At 37.6% G+C, this 20063-nt stretch overlaps 2 protein-coding genes across 14 annotated transcripts in view; one reads left to right on the top strand and one right to left on the bottom strand.

The window, feature by feature from the left end:
• invs (inversin) overlaps positions 1-3548 on the top strand; it is a 282226-nt gene extending 278678 nt beyond the window's left edge. For all 11 annotated transcript variants that reach the window (XM_072575544.1, XM_072575542.1, XM_072575547.1 and 8 more), the window contains one exon: positions 400-3548. In XM_072575544.1, coding sequence (XP_072431645.1) covers positions 400-515 — 116 coding nt within the window. In that variant the 3' untranslated portion in view covers positions 516-3548. The remainder of the gene's footprint in view (positions 1-399) is intronic.
• The window catches only part of tex10 (testis expressed 10), a 102564-nt gene continuing 86020 nt past the window's right edge, over positions 3520-20063 (bottom strand). For all 3 annotated transcript variants that reach the window (XM_072575553.1, XM_072575551.1, XM_072575552.1), the window contains exons 13-15: positions 14271-14452; positions 10786-10996; positions 3520-4370 (exon numbers count right to left, since the gene is read on the bottom strand). In XM_072575553.1, coding sequence (XP_072431654.1) covers positions 4257-4370; positions 10786-10996; positions 14271-14452 — 507 coding nt within the window. In that variant the 3' untranslated portion in view covers positions 3520-4256. The remainder of the gene's footprint in view (positions 4371-10785; positions 10997-14270; positions 14453-20063) is intronic.

Genomic DNA, 20063 nt, shown 5'->3' with positions numbered 1-20063 from the left:
CTAGCCTACACATTAAGAGCTAGAAATTGGAAGCAGTTTATCAAGAGGCTGAAATACATGCCACTGAAAGACTAGAAGGTTATCTTATTTGTCCTCTGACTTAAACGTACTTACACAAGCAATGTTTGTACTTCCATTGCCAAATATAGATTTTTCTTCTAATCAACCTGCTCAGAGATGATATTACACACTTTTGCAACAGGTGAGTGTTTAAACCCAGGCCTTCTGGCTCAATGGTAGAGATACTACTACTTCACCAGAGGGACCCTCTCTGTTGCCAAGGATATAAAGAGCAATATCCTAAATCATGAAATAATGGTAACAAAACAGATAATTATGTAGAAACACTATTTATACAATCAGTAAGTTATGTTTTTACATGTCTGCTTTTATCCACAGTGAGTAAACTTCAGCATGTTCAGCTCCTGGGAAATACTGGAAATTCCAAACAGTTCTCCTACAACATGAGACCACACACTTCAGCAAAGACCTACAAAGCTAGACCAAAAGAATAAGTTATGGCGCAGGACTGTAACCAATACGTACATCATGAAAATGTACCAAAGTCGGTTCATGGAATTGTACTCATTCCCTATGCACTTCACTGAGGCTTAAGCTGTCAAGTACATTTGGGCAAATGTTCTTAAGACTTTAAAACTAGGTTATAGATTACAGGTATTAAACAATGCCAAAGAATATGAAAAATACTCTGTTAAATCCTCTTAATGTAACAGTTGTTACATTAATGGCGGTTGCTGTTGCACTCCATTATGCCAATAGGCAGAATTGGGTACTACAGATACTGGAGATTAGAGTCAAGATTAGAGTGGTGCTATAAAAGCACAGCAGGTCAGGCAGCATCCAAGGAGCAGGAAAAATAGACGTTTCAGGCAAAAGCCCTTCATCAGGGCTTTTTCCTGCTCCTCGGATGCTACCTGACCTGCTGTGCTTTTCCAGCACCACTCTAATCTTGACCCATTATGCCGGTGTCAACTCTGTGGCATCCACACATTTCCATTACGCTATCGTTTTCCCACACCAATTAAAAATCATAATTTTTACATTTAATCCATGTTCCCTATAAAACTACATGGATTCTAAGATGGCAGCAATCTTTGTAAACCCTTATGTCCCTTCAGTCCATAATGATTTTATGTTGGACAACAATTTATCTTCCTTAATTTCTAATTGTGTGGTAACTTGACAGCTGTTTTCCTTATTACCATTTTCAACTTTCATGATTTTGGACACTATCTGGTTTCTTCTAATCTACGTAACAGCTAGTTTCCCTTGTCTCTATGCCTCTCTACCCCTCTTTTGTAATCCACCTGCACAACCTCAACAGTTTCATGGCCAGAAAGACTTAATACAAATTTTATTGAAGCCTAAACAGATATTCGTTCTCTCTGCTTTTAGATATTACACCCCTATTTATGAAAAAGATTTCTGCTCAGGTTCTCATTTGAAAGTTTTAGCACTAAACTATACTTTCTCTAGTTTTTGTTTCCAAAATATTTCACCTCCAGTTGTAATACGTTAACCAGTCCACTAACCGGTTTGTTGCTCTAGTTACTTCAAATTTTCACAGCTAAGATACTGTATATTTTGATCTACCTGGGCTAAACAGGTCCCTTATAGTGAAAACCATTGTGCATTTAACATTCAGGTCACTACATCTGATTAGTAATTTCATGTATTTTAATCTCCAACACGTTACTTTATATAACTTCATTTTTTTTCCCCCTCAGTCTAAAGATATTTACAGCTTTCAGGATGAAATCTCGGTCCTGTTTGCTAGAGCATCTATAACTTTACCTGCCCAAACTTTCTCATCTCCTTTCTCTACTAAAATTTATTAAAAATTGTCCTACATTAGTGTTTGCTGTAAACTTGTCTTAAGCAATGTTTTCCATGTTTCAGGAATCGTCTCCAATTATATTTCATTAGCCACTTTCATCACAGTGAACATTCTAGATTTTTTTTTGATGTAATTGTTAAATCAAACAGAAAATCATCTCTATTCTTACATCTGTCTTTTAAGCTCCAGTAGGCAGAGAACTACTTACTTCCTACTTCTGATGGTCATCCTCTCATTCCTCCGTACATTGGCAGACATATTCTGTAAACAGAGATATTTTCACAGATCAAGTGTCCACAAATTCATGTTGCATGCAAGAGGTTTCAATAACTTTGTTAAATTCAGCTATGATTTTTTTTAAAAAGGTGATCAATTTAAGTACATCTTAGCCCCTTTAATTTAGCTGTAGGCCCATTGCAACTTTTAATTCCACACCTTATTGGTTCTTTGTATTCTGCTAATCTTCATCAATTTAATGCCAATTCAAACTTGTACTGTTACTTGAACTGAAACAATTAACTGGACTATATCCAACTGATTATGTAAGCAATTCATTAATGTTAAGACACTCAAATCAAACAGTGAGACAAACGTAATAGCTGAGTATTAGAAAAGTATAATAGAATACATAAATTTAAAATTTATACTTATTCCATTCATTGCCATAGAACACAGGAGTTTATTTTAAGCAAATAAATATTTATGGCCACCCATAACTCAGAAGAATTTGACCAAAAATCATACAACTGAAAGATGAGTATGTAGTGATTATCTAAATGTAATCATTGCCATCTTTTAAACAACTGGTCCCCCCCATTTTTTTAATATATAGTAATAATCAACACTTCTCTTCCCCAATCATGGGATGTGGAGAATATGGCACATCCCTAGTTGACCAAGAGAAAGTGGTGGTGACACCCACAACAATGCTAACAGGGAGTGAGTTACAGGATTTTTACCTATTGACAACTGAGAAACAGCAACATTGCTCCAAATCAGGATGGTGTGAAGTTGGAGGGGAACTTGCAGGTATGGTTTTCTTTTACATCTACTGTCCTCCTAGCTGGTAGCAATCACCGGTTTGGAAATTACTGCAGTGCATCTGACAGATAGTATACACATCTAGCAATAGATACAATACATTTCCATTGAACCTCTCCAGCAGTGGGGTAAAATCTACTATGTGTTTGGATAAAATAAATGTTGTACCTTCATTTATATCAGGCTACTTTTAATTACAATTATTTGTAAATTTAAATTAAAACCATCACTGTTTGTTTTATTAAAATTGCCTAATCCACACAACTGGATAATTCACATTAAATTATACTTAACCAATATATCAATACTGTAAAACAATGAAATATATATATAAATATTACCTAACCACTCACTTGCAAGCACTAAAATGTACAATATTATGCTTCAAGTTTGGAAATAAATATCCAAATATAGCTATTATGTAGCAAGCAGCTTTGATTCATGCAAATAGAATGAATGTTACATTCACAGTACACAACTTATTTAGTGGTACTCCACAACTTACATGACTTGCTGTCCATTATAGATCTATTTCACCTATGTTTAACTGTATCTGGAAATATTTATTATTGTTCTGTTAAGACAACTTTTTTGTATCAGAAATGCCTCATTATTAAAAATTATTTTTATAGATTTTATTAAATGAATATATACATTGTCAATAAAGATTTTTTTTATTTCAGTAACAAAATACATGATCACAAACAAAAACAAGTAAATATTTTGCCATTAAAAAGGAGCTGTCATATAGATTGATTAGTGAAAGGATACATAATCAAGATTCACAATTGAAAATTCTAGAAAGAATCAAGTTGCATCTTTACAAAGAAAACTAAGTTTTTCTGTCACCACTGAAGTATAAATGGAATGTGACAAAAATGACTTTGGTCAGAGAGACAGAAACAAGTTTGAAAGTAGCTAAGAGACATTTTTAGGCACACGTGCAATTGGTTCTCAAAAAACCACAATGAAAAGACAGTTCTGCAGGTTTATCAAAATCTTTACACTTTCACTGAGGACAGTCTGGAAATATTATTGCAAACAGAAATTTCCTGTGAATAATAAGAGTATTGAATACTCTCCATGCATACTTACAGAATAAAAATGCATTAATCTTGAAAAATGCTACATCACTCTCAACTAATGAATAAATCTAAACTTCAGTATAGAACAAATGAACCATTGCTATCCCTATGGTTTCAAGCTAAAGATTTCTATCCTGAGGAACAGCGGAGCATACAGTATCTTATTCCATATGTTTGTAAAGTTATAGAGCTGCAAGACCCCATTTCTAATTGTTCTCTGATGTAGCATTTCTTAAGAGCAAGTACCAATATTTTACTGAATTTCTTGCATTTCAATAGGTCACTGTGAAATTAGCTGAATTTCTGTGCTGTGTTGTAAGGTAGAGTCTGAAGCAATAATGAAGGTCAATTAACCACTGCTCTTGGAAATCTTCAGCTTTGAAGTTCTGAAAAAAAAAATGAAAAGTCAGAAAAGCCAAACTTTTGTCTTTCACTCGGCACTTTTTCAAACCCATCACATCCAGTTTTATTCTGTTCCACGTAGGCTACATATTTTTGGTAAATAGTGAAAAAGGGCAGTTGATGATGGTAATTTCACCTTGGGTCTCGGATTTCTATCTGTACTGAACATTGGGCAAATAGAACAGTGCAACCAGGTCATTTTGTGTAGACTGACATGGGGTTATACCTCCAGCTAAATCACCAGATTATCCACCAATTTGTTAAGGGAATAACCACCTAATCAAACCATTTACAACCAATTCCTAGGAGCAAGTTACTCAACTGCCCAGTCTTTTTCTGCGTACAGGTACTTATCACCACAGAGAAAGAGGAAGTAAGTCACCCCAGTCAGCCAAGTTTTAAAATAAATTCAGAATCTCTGGATACAAGAAGCAATATTCACTAATAAATCTATTTTTAAAAAAACGTACACAACAAAATGTTAAAAAGAAAAACCATACTTTCTCTTGCCTCCTGTCTCCCAGTCACAAGTTGCTAAATTGATACCAGTAAAACCTTTCTGCTTCAAATGTAAGACAGACAAAAGCCTTTGAAATAAGAGGCAACTGTGATCCTCACCAGTTGTTGAAAATAAGATCCACTCATCACTTTCTCCTCCATCAAATGAAACCCGATTTTAAGAGCTAAGTAGTAGTTGCCTAAGGCACGGATCACTAACAGCTATGTCATCTAACCTCTGATGCACATAAATCATAAAGGTGAATTCAAATTAATGCTAAATTAGATATTAAAAAAACACTTTGTTAGTCACTTGCATAATGCTAACAAATGTACCTCACAGTTAGACTTGACACTCTTCCAGGCACTAAGCCGTAAATGTTAATAAATATATTTCTAACTTCTACATGACTTGCTGCAAGGCATTAACATAAAAAGTGAGACAAAGCTTATGCAGTTAATATTACACAGTGGAACAGGAAAGAATTCTCTCCACGCACTATTCATTGGCACAGAAATATTTTATTGGCAATGACAGTGGGGAAGGTAAATAAGCAAATGCCTTCCATTTATCTATGAAAGAATGTGAAAATCCTCAAAGTTTTAAGACTACAAAATCACTGAAAAACACTTCAGTAAACTACACTGGTGTAAAAATGTTCTCATGTCAGTGGCAGAGACAAGTCCCTGTCAAATCACTTGTACAATGTCATGATATCTCCATGTTTGTAAACAAGATTATTGTTTTTCCATTTTAAACTGCAATTTTTATGAACATGCAATATATTAATATGTAATTTTTGGCATGTGGCTCCAAATCAACTGTTTTTACAAAAGCTGAATATTCAATATGGATCCCACTGATTAAAAATCCTTATGTAGTGAACTATTCTTGCCATAGTTTAGAACGTTTGGAGTTCTGAATGCATTTCACAAGAGACTACTGACCCATATTTTGATATAAAAATAATGGAGAGACATCAGAACTCACCATTATCAAAAAGTAACTGACAGTAACAACCAGCAGATACAAGTATGCAATTACTTGTAGAAACAGGAAGTTGCTGTCAGTTTTCCATGCTTCACTATACCAGTACATCAAGAAAACAGGACAAAATACATATGGGCAATATGCGAATTCATCCTCAAAATGAAGGCAAGTAAGCAGTGAAAAAGAAAACAGATAATTCAAGCAAGGAAGCTCACCCCACCCCCTCAAAGAGTCAGGTACAATTATCCAGACTAGAACCTTACAACTTGAGAGTCAATGAAGAGTTAAAACTATTTCCTCCTTTAATTTTTGTAATAAGCAATCCTTTTGGAGCTGTGTTTTTATTACGGGAGAAAATGGAAGGAAGATAGTGTTTCTGGCAAGTGCTGGAAAGTAGTAATTGAGCAGATTCTGTTTAAGCTATTTATAAATTAACAGTGCCCTTCTCAACAAATTATTGCGACTCATCCATTCAACGAAAGAGGAAAACAAGACTTGGGCAACAGGTAACATTACTCACTTGCAGTTTATGTTAATTATGTCTCCCAGATACTTATCATTTCCTGACCGTTATAATTAATTTTAAAAAGCTAGGTCTGGGGGAGGGTTTAAATTTAGAAACCACCACTGAAATATCAGTAACCAAATAAAAATAAATCTTTTCAATGGTTTCCTGCCTCTTTTATATTTGTCCAATAAGTTATTTGGAAGTAAAGTTTAAAGTGTGATAACAGAGATAAAATATTGTTGGGAAAATCCAGTTTACTTTTGTTGCCATTGTTTTTGCTCGAGGAATGCTTGCCTGCATACAAGCTTTCTTGGTTATTGTTGTGCACAAGTATTCCTTTTTAAGAAATATTTTGAAGTGTGGAAAAAGTTAGGTGATTAACTGACTCAAAAGAGCTCAACTTTCTCGTCATATGCAATCCTGCAGTTTTCTTTAAAATCAATCTTCAGAGACGTTGGGGTTGGGATGGACGGTTGGGCGGGGGCGGTGGCAGGCAGTCATTAAAACGAATTGTTTCAAATTCTTGGTCACCAGGCCCAGCATTTCTTGAATGTGGACTTTGTCTTTAAAAAAAACCTTGAAAACCAAAAAAGATAGCTGACAAAAATCATGAAAGTAAGCCTTAGGGAAATCTCAAAAAGAGCCCTGAGCAGAGAAAAATTACTTTGCCCCGATCAAAACACTCAGCATTCAAACAAATGGAAAGGCATAGAATTATAGCACAGAGAGTGCCTGCCAATCACACGTTGCTCTCCTTAAGAAAAGTCCATTCAGCCTCTCTCCAAAACCTAGAGATCTTTATGTTTTTGGAAATGTTTTCTCAACCTCCCTGCCACCTTTAATGATATATGCAGAGATAACTTCTCAATTGTATCTGTTGCTGCCACCACTTCAGAGATGCACCCACTTTTTCATTGTCTCTTCTATCACTTCACACTTTTCAGCATCAAATTACATCTAGTCTCCCTTCCATCCCATCAGTCTATCCATGGCATAATGAATGAAAGCAATCACCATCCTCCTTCATGAGCAGGGCACTTAATATGAAAATTTTGCAAGTTTTCTTAAGTCATTAATAAGTTTCACAAAAAACTGTGGTAACTACTAATATTTGGGAAACCCCACTGGATACTTTGCTTAATACAAAATCCTCTGCTCACAACAACACTTCCTGTCACTTAGGCAATTTTGTATGTATACTACAACTGTCCTCATTATTCCATGGGCTTCAATCTCACTGACAAGTCTAACATGGCATTTTATCAAAGACATTTAGAACTTCATACACCACATAGCATTAAATTCTCAAAAAGTTATTTCATTATGATTTTCTTTCAATCCATCGTGTTTTGTTTAAACTGATCCACATTTCTCCAAGTGACTGTTGAATTTGCCTTGGGGGTATCAGTTCTAAAAACTTGCCCATTGCCAAGGCTAAACAAGATGCTGAGATAAAAACAGAACTTGCTGGAGAAACTCAGCAAGTTTCTTGCAGCATCGGTGGAGAGAGAAACAAAGTTAATGTTTCAAGTCCAGGTGGGAGACAGAAAACAGTTAATGTTTTGAGTCCGGTTCCCAAGTTTGCTTCTCCACTGATGCTGCCAGACCTGCTGAGTTTTGCTAGCACTTATTTTTGTTTCAGATTTCTAGAATCTTAGTATTTTGCTTTTATTTGTGTTGTTACAGTACTTATGTAACAGATATGCTAGGATCATGAACGTATACATAAAGATATTTCTGATGGAGACTGATAGAATTTTGGGAATAAAAGGGATTCAGTAGATGATGGGATAATATGGAAAAGTAAAATTAACGTAAATTAGCCATGATACTAAATGGTGAAACAATTTTAACAAGCTGTTTGGTCATCCTCTATTTCTATTTCTTATGCTCCTACAAATGTTACAGCAAACTTGTACAGAAAATCAAAAAGAATATTTGAAACCACAGTTTCTGGTCTCTATTATTCAAAAAAAAAGTGGAGACAATGAAGGAAGTGCAAAAAAAGGTTAACAAGAATGATACCAAAATTTAAAGATTATACCTATCATGAAATATTGAACAGGCTGGGCTCTTTCACCAAGGGAAAGAAAATGGAGAGGTAATATGATAAAGGAAGACAGTTGTGGTTCTTGAAGGTCAATCATCTCAGTGCAAGAGTTTCCCAGAGTTTGTTCAAGGCACAACGTCTTCAGTTGCTGCATTAGTGAACTTGCCCCCAACTCCAACCTGGAGCACTTGTGCAAATATCACTTCTGGCGGCAAGACAAACTGAGGAATCTCTTATTAAAACAAATGAGGTCCTATGCATTATAAAGAAAAGACTACAAAGCCATGGAAGTTATAGCAAATCTACGTAAAATACTGATTCATCCTCAACTAATATTAGACACCAGGCTTTAGAAAGAACATGAAGGAATTAGAGCAGATGCAGAGAACGTTTATGAAAATGGTTCCACAAAAAAAACCTTTCCTCATTCCTGAAGAAAGGCTCATGCCCGAAACGTCGATTCTCCTGTTCCTTGGATGCTGCCTGACCTGTTGCGCTTTTCCAGCAACACATTATCAGCTCTGATCTGCAGTCCTCACTTTCTCCCCACAAATAAGGCATGTAATGTGCATCCTTAGAATGACTGAGATAAGATTTGATACAAGTGTTCAAAATCAGAAGAGAAACTTATGAGTAAAAGAATCAAGAACTAGAGGACATAGATTTAAGTCGATTGACAAAAAGAAGCAATGGTAACATCAGTAAACAAGTAATTAGGCAACAGGTAATTAGAATCTGGAATGCACTGCTTGAAATTGTGGAGGAGGCAAATTCAATCAGAGCTTTCCAAAGAGAATTGGATAATTAGCTGAAAGAGGAAAAAAAATAAAGTTACGAGAGAAGTGAGGGGGATGTGTCTCTGATACCAAGTGAGATTGTAGAACACAACAGATCTCCTTCTACTCTAACAATTCTGGGATCATGTATTGAACACCAGATAAACCATAGTTACAGTATTGCGTATAACTTGAGCAACCAGATCACAACACCAGATAGACTACTGTTGATTTCTTAAGAACAAAGAAGGGTGATGGGAGATTTAATTGAAGTGCATCAAATTATGAGGGGGCCAAGATACACTGGGTAGGAAGGACCTGAATCCCTTTTCAGGAAAGTTATTACCTGAGACATAGATTTAAAACAATCAATAACAGAAAAGGGCAGGGTTGAAAAGTAGCTCTTTCGGCCAAAGGTTGACAGGAATATGGAACTCACTGTCTGAATGAGTGGTAAAGACAGGAACTCTTATTGTGTTAAAAGAACACATGGATATGCACTGGAGGTGTCGTAACCCCCTAAAACACTACAGAGCAAGAGGTGAACGATTAGGAATAAGATTAGATAGCTCTTCAGATGGATGAGACATAATGAGTAAATAGTCTTCTTCTGTGTTGTAAACTTTGCTGTTTCGTCTGGTGGAGTCATAATGAGATATCTTCTTCAATGACCAGTTCAATTGAAAATGTTAAATTACAAACTTCAGATCAAACATCATGTAAAAAATAGTTTCAATTATTTTCAGCAGCTTATTGAGAATGCACTTTGACAATGTCAGCTGTAAAGAACAAACTGTAACAATGTAGAAATAATCTATTTTTTTAAAAAGCTAATGAAAGCTAGAGGAACAGAAATTGCAAATATTTTGGTTAAAAAAAGTGGCCTTTCTCAGCACCACACTGAGTGTAAAACTGTTCACATGATGATCAGAATGGAACATTCAAAGGGATGTGATAGTAGAGGAAAGGACTGGATACATGGGTAGATTAAATGAAAGGGAAATCATAAAGTGTCAATTAGTGACTAAGCATAGTTGCTCACCTAGAAAAAAAAATATTTCAAATGATATAATTAACAACTTAAGAATGGACTTTAGTGCAATTGACAGTGACTCCTAGCTTTTAATATGAAGCTTATATATGATGGAGATTGTACAAAGCTAACTTGCCTAGAGTACTAACTATTCCAGATGAAAGTGAGAACTGCAGATGCTGGAGATCAGAGTCTAGATTAGTGGTGCTGGAAAAGCACAGCAGGTCAGGCAGCATCCGAGGAGCAGGAAAATCAATGTTTCGGGCAAAAAGTCTCATTCCTGATGAAGGGCTTTTGCCCAAAAACGCCAATTTGCCAACTAATTATTCCAGACCATTCAAATTATCCATAGTGCTTTCACTAATTTATTTCAGCCTCAAAACACACTTTTGAATTAGTAAAGGTGTCAGACAACAAAAATTAAACACATAAGATGGTGGATCTAGAAAATGCTAAAATAGTGTGTTTAAAATATTGATGTTCATTCATAATAAGTACAAGAGTTTGGTGTGCTTGGAATATTGTCAAGAAAGGCAGTCATACCGTGATGTCCTGTATGACCTGTTGCACAAGTGCTGCATTTGCTACCATATGCTGCCTAAGCTGTACTTGTTGAAGCAGAAGACGAAGGATCTGCGCAACGACAGGAAGCTCCTCCTGGCAGGTGTCAGTTACTCGCAAACTCTGCAGCATCAGTCGTAGCAGGCGGGGTATGCGGACCAATGCAGTAAGGCATGATCCCCACAGCAATTCTCTGCAAAGAAATTGTTAATATATCACAATTAGAAAAATACCAAAAAAAAGGGCAAATTGATTTTTTTGTCTTTACATCTAAAGGAATAGAATACAAAAATGGTGGTAAAGTAGAATCTACAAGAGATGTTATAATAGCGCTCAAGAAGCTCATTACCATCCAAGACAAAACAGCCTACTTGATCAGCATTCCATCCACCTCTATCATATTCAACTGGGCAGCTTTATTTTGGAGATGCATTCATTCAGGCAAGTGAAAAATATTTCATCACAATGCAGGCTGGTGCATCTGCTTTCGGGTGTCATGAAGTAACATATACACAACAACCTAGCTTTGGACCTGCTCTGCCACCAGTGTACAACATCAGCAATTTGTACCATCTACAAGATGCACTGCAATAACTCGTTAAGACTCCTTCAACAGCAATTTCTCAATTCACAAGCTCTACCACCTAGAAAAGCCAAGGACAGCAAATATGTAGGACCATGCCAGCTACAAAGTCCAATGCAAGTCATATAGCGCAAGTCATGTGTTGACTTTGGAACACATCACCATTTCTTCATTTGTTGCTAATAAATAGATCCTATAACTTCCTCACTAAAGATAACATACCTCCAAGAAATGGACTGCAACAGAAAAAGATTCAACATCACCTTCTCAAGTGCAATAAATACTAGCCTTATCAACAATGCTCACATTCCGAGCAAAAATGTTTTATTCAACTTCTGTATAGTTAATAACCTAACACAGATTTTAGCTGATTAATGAACTCTGAGAATTCTGTAAAAACCAAAAAATGTACTGCAGATACAAGTGGTCAGATTATTGAATGCATTTCCAACTCTGGCTTAGGAAACTAATGGACACAAATCACATGCAACAGTGGAGCAAACATAATTGCCTTTGACATTGTTCAGAGAAGAAAATCATACACAGTTCAAGGAAACGCATAGAACCTATAAAATTCTCCAATGGACAGTAACTAATAGAGTCATTTAAAAAACCTTGAATCTCACCAACGAATAGTGTTTCTTTTGAATGATGGACCTGCAAAGAATTTTTGAGAAAACAACCCCAAATGGTTTCATCCAAATCTAAAAGAAGGAACTGGGATTCTGCTAAGTCTTTGTACTGCAATAAAATGTCTGGTTTCATTCCTTATTTCATATGGAGCAAGGACAGAAAATACACTGATATTGAAGTACTGGTGTTGGACTGGGCTGGAGAAAGTCAGAAGTCACATGACATCGGGTTATAGTCCAACAAGTTTAATTGAAATCACAAGTTTTTAGAGCACTGCTTCATCACTTCATCTGACGAAGGAGCAGCACTCTGAAACTTTGTGATTTCAAATAAACCCATTAGAAAATTCACTAACAGTTACTACACCAATAGCCACTTAAAGACTAAGCTCAAATAAGATGGACTTGTGTCACATATCAATGTCTGCTTAAAAACAAGCCTTAACCAGCAGCAGCTGAATTTTCAATAATTTTTATTATCCTGCTGTCACAGAGAATGATACATAAATGAAGCCACAGCAATGACTTTAGTTAAAAATAAGATCTGATCAAGTAATAGCCTGATTGACAATAGCATTTACAAACTGTGTAAGCAACTGTTGAATGTCATTTTATTAAGTGTGTTTTTAACAAAGATAAATCCTTTGCTTGTTTTCTAGAGATACATTTTATATAAATTTTTCTAAGGTTCTGTTTCAGTTCCACCATACTTACATTTCTCTGCTGTTTTTAAAACTGGTATCCATCAAAATAGCAGCTATTTAAATTATACTACAAAGGAATGAGAACAAACTATGCAAGTAAAAAGGCAACTGATTATAATAATATTGCACTTATTAGTTTCCAAGCAGAACCTTTTTTTTTCCAACTTTTTACCAACGGTTCTCTAACCTCCTTTGTCATCTAATGAAGGATTGCATGGCTTTAAGATACTGTCTCTTTGATTAATTGTCATCATGAGTAAACTGATCTATAAATGCAAATTACTTAACATATTAAATACCAAAATTTGACCAAGTCAGACTGGGCTGACTCTTAGCAAACATGAAAGGCATTCATCTCAAGTCCCTTGGTCCACCTGTTATCTTGATTGTTCAGCAAGATCAGTATAGATGAGGAAAGCAACTGTTAACAGTAAAGGAATGAGATTATCATCAGCCTGAAAATGTATCTATTTCTTTCCTTAGATACTGCTTGATTTAAGCTTTCTGGTTTTATTTCAGATTCTGAAGTCTTTTGTTTGCTCAATAAGCATCGTCTTTAGAGTTGTGAAGAACTAACTAAACAGGATGAAAAATAATATTAAAACGGAAATAATCGAGAAGTAAAATTAGGAAAAGAAATTGTGAATGCCATAGCCTGCTGTTAAAAAGAAAGGTACAGAGTTAAACCAAGTAGCATTAAGCAGTTAGTATCATATCAGTAGTATGCAATCTGCTCAAATACATGGCAACACTTTGCATTTAAGCAGAACCTTTAAAATGTTTTACGGTGCTTCCCAGCAGCATCATAAACAAAATTTGACAACGATAGAAGGAGACAGGAGACAGGCAAACAAAGGAATGGTCAAAAAGGAGCATCTTATAAAAGGAAAGAGGTACAGCAGTTTCAAAACACAATGTCAACATCAAGAACCTATCCAGCTGAAGGCACAGCTTCTAATGGTGGAATTATTAAAATTGAGAATACACAGGAGGCCCAAACTGGAGAAGCACAGATATCGCAAAGGGTTACAGGACTGGAATAGATCACAGAGCTGGTTAGACAAGGCCATACAGGGATTTAAAAACGACTATAAGAATTTAAGACATAAGCCTTTTGCTGCCTGAAAACCAGGGTACATCAATGCGCATAGGTCTGACAGGTGTATAGGATTTGTTTCAATATCACACCCAAAGGTTTTCATGCTCAATTGTGTATGTAAATAATCTATAAACCTAGTTAACACTTCGTGCAGTCCATCAATCTGACCAAACAAAGATACCCATTCAAAAAGGCAGATCTAACAGGCTAAAGCTTTAACAACGATTCCAAATAAAACTCAATTAATATTGGATTACACTGCAGTGTAAGCCATCTTACAGGATTGTTACTTTAAAAAAAAACTTGTGCAAGAAGTACATACTACTTGGAAATATAAAAACTAAGAACAAATAAAACTAACAGACAAGAAGAAAACAATCTTCTGAATCGACAAAGAAAGAATATTACTGAAAATAGAGGAATGTTAGCAGAAAAGGAATTTTCGTTACCTTTTTTGTGCATTTCCTCTGCTGTTCCTTTCCAAAGTTAGTATGAAGTAAAGGATACTGTAGCAACACTCAGCAAGGAAATTCAACAAACACTCATTAGGAATAAAGGCTGGATCTATGAGCTGACCAACTGCTTTTAAGATTGACCCTGCGGTGCTGTCTGGCAAGAGATGAACACTCACCTGAAGAGAGAGAGAGAAACATGGGTTTACATATATGAAACATCTAATTAACTCTGCAGAAATTATTTTTGTTCAAAACCAAAATTTCCCAGCAATGTTATCAGAAATACAAGAGAAGGAAAATTAAGTGCATCCACATTCCTCTTGTTGATTTAGATTAATTCTCAGTTCTATCATTTTTGGATCACTGCTGGTAGAACAAATTTATACAGGGAAGAATTAAAAAGTCTTTGAGTGCTAATGGAATTTTTAAAAAGAATTCTGTGTATTTGTTTAAAGAAAACACGTTTCAGCAACATTTTACATTCTTTGAAGTTTGTTTTCGAAGGTTATTGGAAAAATAGGACACAATTTTCACCTTGCAGGTGGTGAGGAAGGCAATGAAAAAGGACAAATAATTGAGTAAGCTAGCCCTGGAGAGATACTCATTCCCTTCTCACCACCTCAACATTAAATACTTGATAACAAGATCCACAAGACTTTCTCAACCCACCCAGAATTAAGGCCCCAACAAAGTAATGGTCCAATTACCAGTCTTCCTATCAGGAAAGAAAACTGACTGGATTCCTAAGAGGGAAACCAATGTAAATTGCTTGATGGTTTGGAGGGAGGGGGGAGAACATGGAGAATGGGTATCATTGATGGGCATACAGGAACTGTGAGGCCTTCAGATCAGGAGACCCACTCAAATATAAGGAATCCAAGAATGACTTCACAGAGCCATTAAAGACAGCCAAGGAACAATACCAATCCAAACTAGAAACCCGGCGACTATGGCAAGGACTGAATGATATCACAGGTTCTAAAAAGAGACAGTACAAGATAGCAGACAATGACACACCCCTCCCAGATTGTCTCAATGCTTTTTATGCTCGCTTTGAGTAGAGTTTCGGTGGAGAGGTAGCACCTATTCCGACAAGTCCTGACGAACCTATCCCAGCAGTCACTGCATCAGAAGTAAGATCAGTTTTCTTTCATGTGAATCCATGGAAAGCAACGGGATCAGACGGAGTGCAGATCGACTTGCAGAGATCTTCTCAGACATCTTCAACCTCTCCCTGCAGCAGGCCACTGCACCTACCTGTTTCAAGAGAGCCAACATCATCCCTGTGCCTAAGGAGGCTCATGCAGTATGTCTCAATGATTACCGCCCAGTGGTCCTAACTTCAGTGGTCATGAAGTGCTTTGAAAGGCTGGTCATGGCATTAATCAACTCCAGCCTCCCGACTACTCCTGACCCACTCAATTTGCCTATCGGACCAACAGATCTATGTCATATGCCATATCACTTGCCCTGCACTCCTCGCTAGAACATCCAGACACCAAGAACAGCAACATAAGACTACAGTTTTGATTGACTTGCACTGACTACAGTTCAGCCTTCAACACTATTAACCCCTCAAGACTGATTACTAAACTTAGTGATCTCAGACTAAGCCCCGCTCTCTGCAACTAGATCCTCAGTTTCCTGAACCACAGGCCACATTCAGTGAAGACTGGGGACAATATTTCATCCTCACTAACACTCAACACTGGAGTTCCCCAGGGGTGCGTACTCAGCCCCCTACTGTACTTGCTGTATACCCATGACTGCGTCACCAAATACTAGACTAATGCCATTTACAAGTTCACTGATGACACAATAGTTGGTCAAATTTCAGATGGCAACGAAACAGACTACAGACGGGAAGTGGAAGACATGGAAAAATGGTGCACTGAGAACAACCTAGCTCTCAATGCTGGCAAGACCAAGGAAATTATCGACTTTCAGCCGGTTGTTACACATGGCCCCTACAGATTAACAGCACAGAGCTGGGACAAGTGGAGAGTGTTGAGCTTCTGGGAGCGGTCATCTACAACAAGCTTTCTTGGACTTCTCATGTGAACACACTGATTACAAAGGCCCAACAATCTCTCTTCTTTCTCAGGCATCTGCTGGGATAGGTTCGTCCGTACCCTTGCCAATTTTTATAAGTGCACCATTGAGAGCATTCTGTCTGGATGTATCGCTACCTGATATGGCAACTGTACCATTCAAGATCGGAGACAGTTACAGAGAGTGATGAACTCGGCCCAGACGATCACAAGGGCCAACCTCCCATCTATAGATTCCATCTACCAGGCCCACTGTCAAGGAAAGGCTGCCAGCATTCTCAAAGATCCATCCCACCATAGCAATGCTTTTCTACAACCTCTACCATCGGGGAGAAGGTACAGAAGCCTGAACACATGCACCAGCCGGTTTCAAAACAGTTTCTACCCTACTGTTGTTAGAATACTAAATGGACTCAACTCCTAGCATTCGTCTATAACTGTGGTTTTGTTTTTGCTGCCGTTTACCTACTATTCACTTATCTATGCATATTTAATTATGTGATCTGCCTGTATTGCTCGCAAGACAAACTTTTTCTCGATGCACGTGACAATAAATTCAATTCAATTCAATTCAAATCCAACTTGAGTCACTATCAGAAATGGTTTATTGAAAAGACTCACTGAAGATTCAATTATGAACAAATGGGATGACAATAAAGTTCATTTTTAGGAAAGATGTGACCAGTCATCACTTTTTTAAAAAATGGTTTTCAGATCTAAATATCCAAGGTAAGACCAGCATTTATTCCCTATCCTACAGTAACCTTGAGAAGATAACTGTCAGCCACCCCTACGAACCATTGCAATGAATATGCCCACAATTCTGTTAAGAGGATTTTCGAGTTTGACAGATGCCATCTGCAGTCATTGTTTTTACCCCATCTGCTCCAGAGCCAATCCCAATTTCCCAGCAATCTAAAGCCCTCCCTCCTGCCATGTTTCCAACCATACATTCATCTCTTAACCTCAAATTCTGCACTCACTTCAACTAGAAATAATCTGGGCGTTACCAAATTTCTTTTACTCCTTCACATGATGTGTCACTGCCCAGGCCAGTATTTACTGTCCATCCCTAATTGCCCAGAGGGCAGTTCTGAATCAACCACATTGCCATGGGTCTGGAGTCACAGGCAGGCCAGACCAGGTAAGTAGTTTCCTCCCCTGAGGGATATTAGTGAACCAGGACATTTTCTGACAGTCTACAATGGGTTTCATGGCTCTTGTTAGATTCTTAGTTCCAGGCATTCTTTTTGAATTCAAATTTCACCATCTACCATGATGAGATTTGAATCAAGGGCGCTAGAACATTTACTGGATAGATAGTCTAGCAATAATATCACTTGGCATTGCCTCTCCTTTGGGGATCCTGCTTGCTACCTTTCTTCCCATCATTCTAAATTTTGATTCCAGGACCACATGCCTCTTCCTGTCTAAGACACTTGTGCCAACCTGGATCCCGAGCCACTCTGAGACATTCTGGGTCCTAGCACCAGACAGGCAGCATACCGCCCAGATATTAGACTTGAAAGCCATAGAAACACCCTTCTGTTCCCAACCAATGTGTCCCCGATCATGTTTGTTCCTCCTTTTTTCTCTCTGTCCTCTTGTCCAGCCAAGTTGCTTACAGTGCCACAAACATCACTCTGGCCATGCTCCCCTTAGGAACCAGTTCCCTCATTGGTTTCCAAAATGGAAAACCAATTTGTGAGCAACTGCCAGGGAATTCCTGCACTACCTGCCTGCTTCCCTTGGACCACCTGGCAGTCAACCTTCCTTCCACTAGTCCCTTAAACTCTGATGTGACCACCTCTCTGAACATGCTATCCACATAATTCTTAGTTTTGCAGATATGCCACACTGCCTTCTGTCGCCATTCTAGCTCTGAAACTCACATCTCACATTTGTGCAGCTGAAACCACTTTCTGCACATATGGTCAACTAGGATACCAGTAAGGTTGCTGACTCCCATCATATTATAGACGACACATTGCACTTGACAGTCTGACAGGTCTTAAACAAAGTTACTTAGTCTTAAAAACTTATTATCTTACACTACTTGGCTTACTTGTTTACTACATTGGCCCGGACTTTCATTAACTCCTGTTATTTCTCCATTAATCCCTTTGTCCTAAAAAAAATGCACTTCAAAAATCAACCCACCAATTTCCTGTGACATCATTGTTTGATTTTATTTTCCCTTCAAGTGGCAGCTGTTAAACCATGCCTCCTCTCTCACTGCTGATTCCCTGATTCGGGGCCTCAATATCACCTGCTGTTGTGTCCTCTCTTGCTGCTGGTTCCCCAAATTTGGGCTCCTCTCTTGCTCCTGTACTGAAGCTGCAGTGTATCATAGCAGAAATAGATGACTATATCAATTTCATCATCTTGTTACAAACAGTACAGGTGTTCAGACAAATTACAGCCTTGTTGTAATTTTTCCTGCTCTACCCTTACTTGTTGGCTCTCCTTGCTTTTGTATGCTCTGTCTCAGTGTGTCACACTTTGGCTGTCATTACCCACATTGTTACACTGAATTACTGCCTTGTGCAAAAGGCTAGCTGCATCCCTGTTTATATGATTCATTAATATACTAGTCGCACTGTGATTCATGTGAAATCTACCAAGTGGCACAGCTCTCATTTTCCCCAAACGTGGTGCTTGCCTTTGGCAGATAGGCTAAAGGAGATTCCAAGAGATTTGCTAATATATTACGGTCAAAAGAGTAACAACGGAGAGAATATGACCCCTTAAAGATCAACAAGGCAATTATATGTTGACCCACAGGAGATGGGCGAGATTCTAAATGAATAATTTGCACCAGTATTTACCATGGAGAAAGACATGGAAGTTAGGGAACAAAGGGAAATAAACAGTGATGGCTTGAAACAAGTCCACACTGCAGAAGAGGTGGTGCTGAGAGGTCTTAAAATGCATACAAGTAGATAAACCCCCAGGACATGATCAAGTTTATCCCAGGACATTGCAGGAAGCTAGGGAAGACTTACAAGACCCTGAGCAGAGATATTTGTATCACTGACAGCCATGGGTGAGGTGCTGGAAGACTGGAGGATTATTAATGCGGTGCCATTACTTACGAAAGGCTACAAGGAAATGCCAGGGAACTGCAGACCAGTGAGCCTAACATCAGTGATGGGTTAGTTGTTGGAGGAGATTCTGAGAGACAGGATCTACATGCATTTGGAAAGGCAAAGTCTGATTACGGATAGCTAGCATGGCTTTAAGCGTGGGAAATACTGTCTCACAAATTTGCTTGAGTTTTTTTGAAGAGGTGACCAAAAAGATGGATGAAGGTAGAACAGTAAATGCTGTCTTACATGGACTTTAGCAACAACTTCAACAACGTTTTGCATGGTAGACTGGTCAATAAGTTGCAATCACATGGGATCTAGGGAGAGCTAGCCAACTGGATACAAAATTGGCTTGATAGTAGGAGGTGGTGGTGATGGTAGAAGATTTTTGGTCAGACTGGAGGCATGTGAATAACGCCCTTGATGACAAAGTAGGCAGAAATTAAAATAAAGAAATAAAAAGTTACTCATGATTCGTATCAGATTAAAAACAAAACTGAGAACCAAAAGAAATATAGAAAGTTCACAGGTGAGATGAAAAACCAATTGAGAAAAAACGAAAATTATGAGAAAAAACCAGCAGCCAAAAAATAGAGGTGCCCCAAAGATTTCTATGGCCATAAGTCCAACTAGGGACTGAAAAGGGG

The sequence above is a fragment of the Chiloscyllium punctatum genome, chromosome 8, assembly GCF_047496795.1.
Source record: "Chiloscyllium punctatum isolate Juve2018m chromosome 8, sChiPun1.3, whole genome shotgun sequence".
NCBI classification, from domain to species: Eukaryota; Metazoa; Chordata; class Chondrichthyes; order Orectolobiformes; family Hemiscylliidae; genus Chiloscyllium; species Chiloscyllium punctatum.
This window is presented reverse-complemented; position numbering and strand designations above follow the sequence as displayed.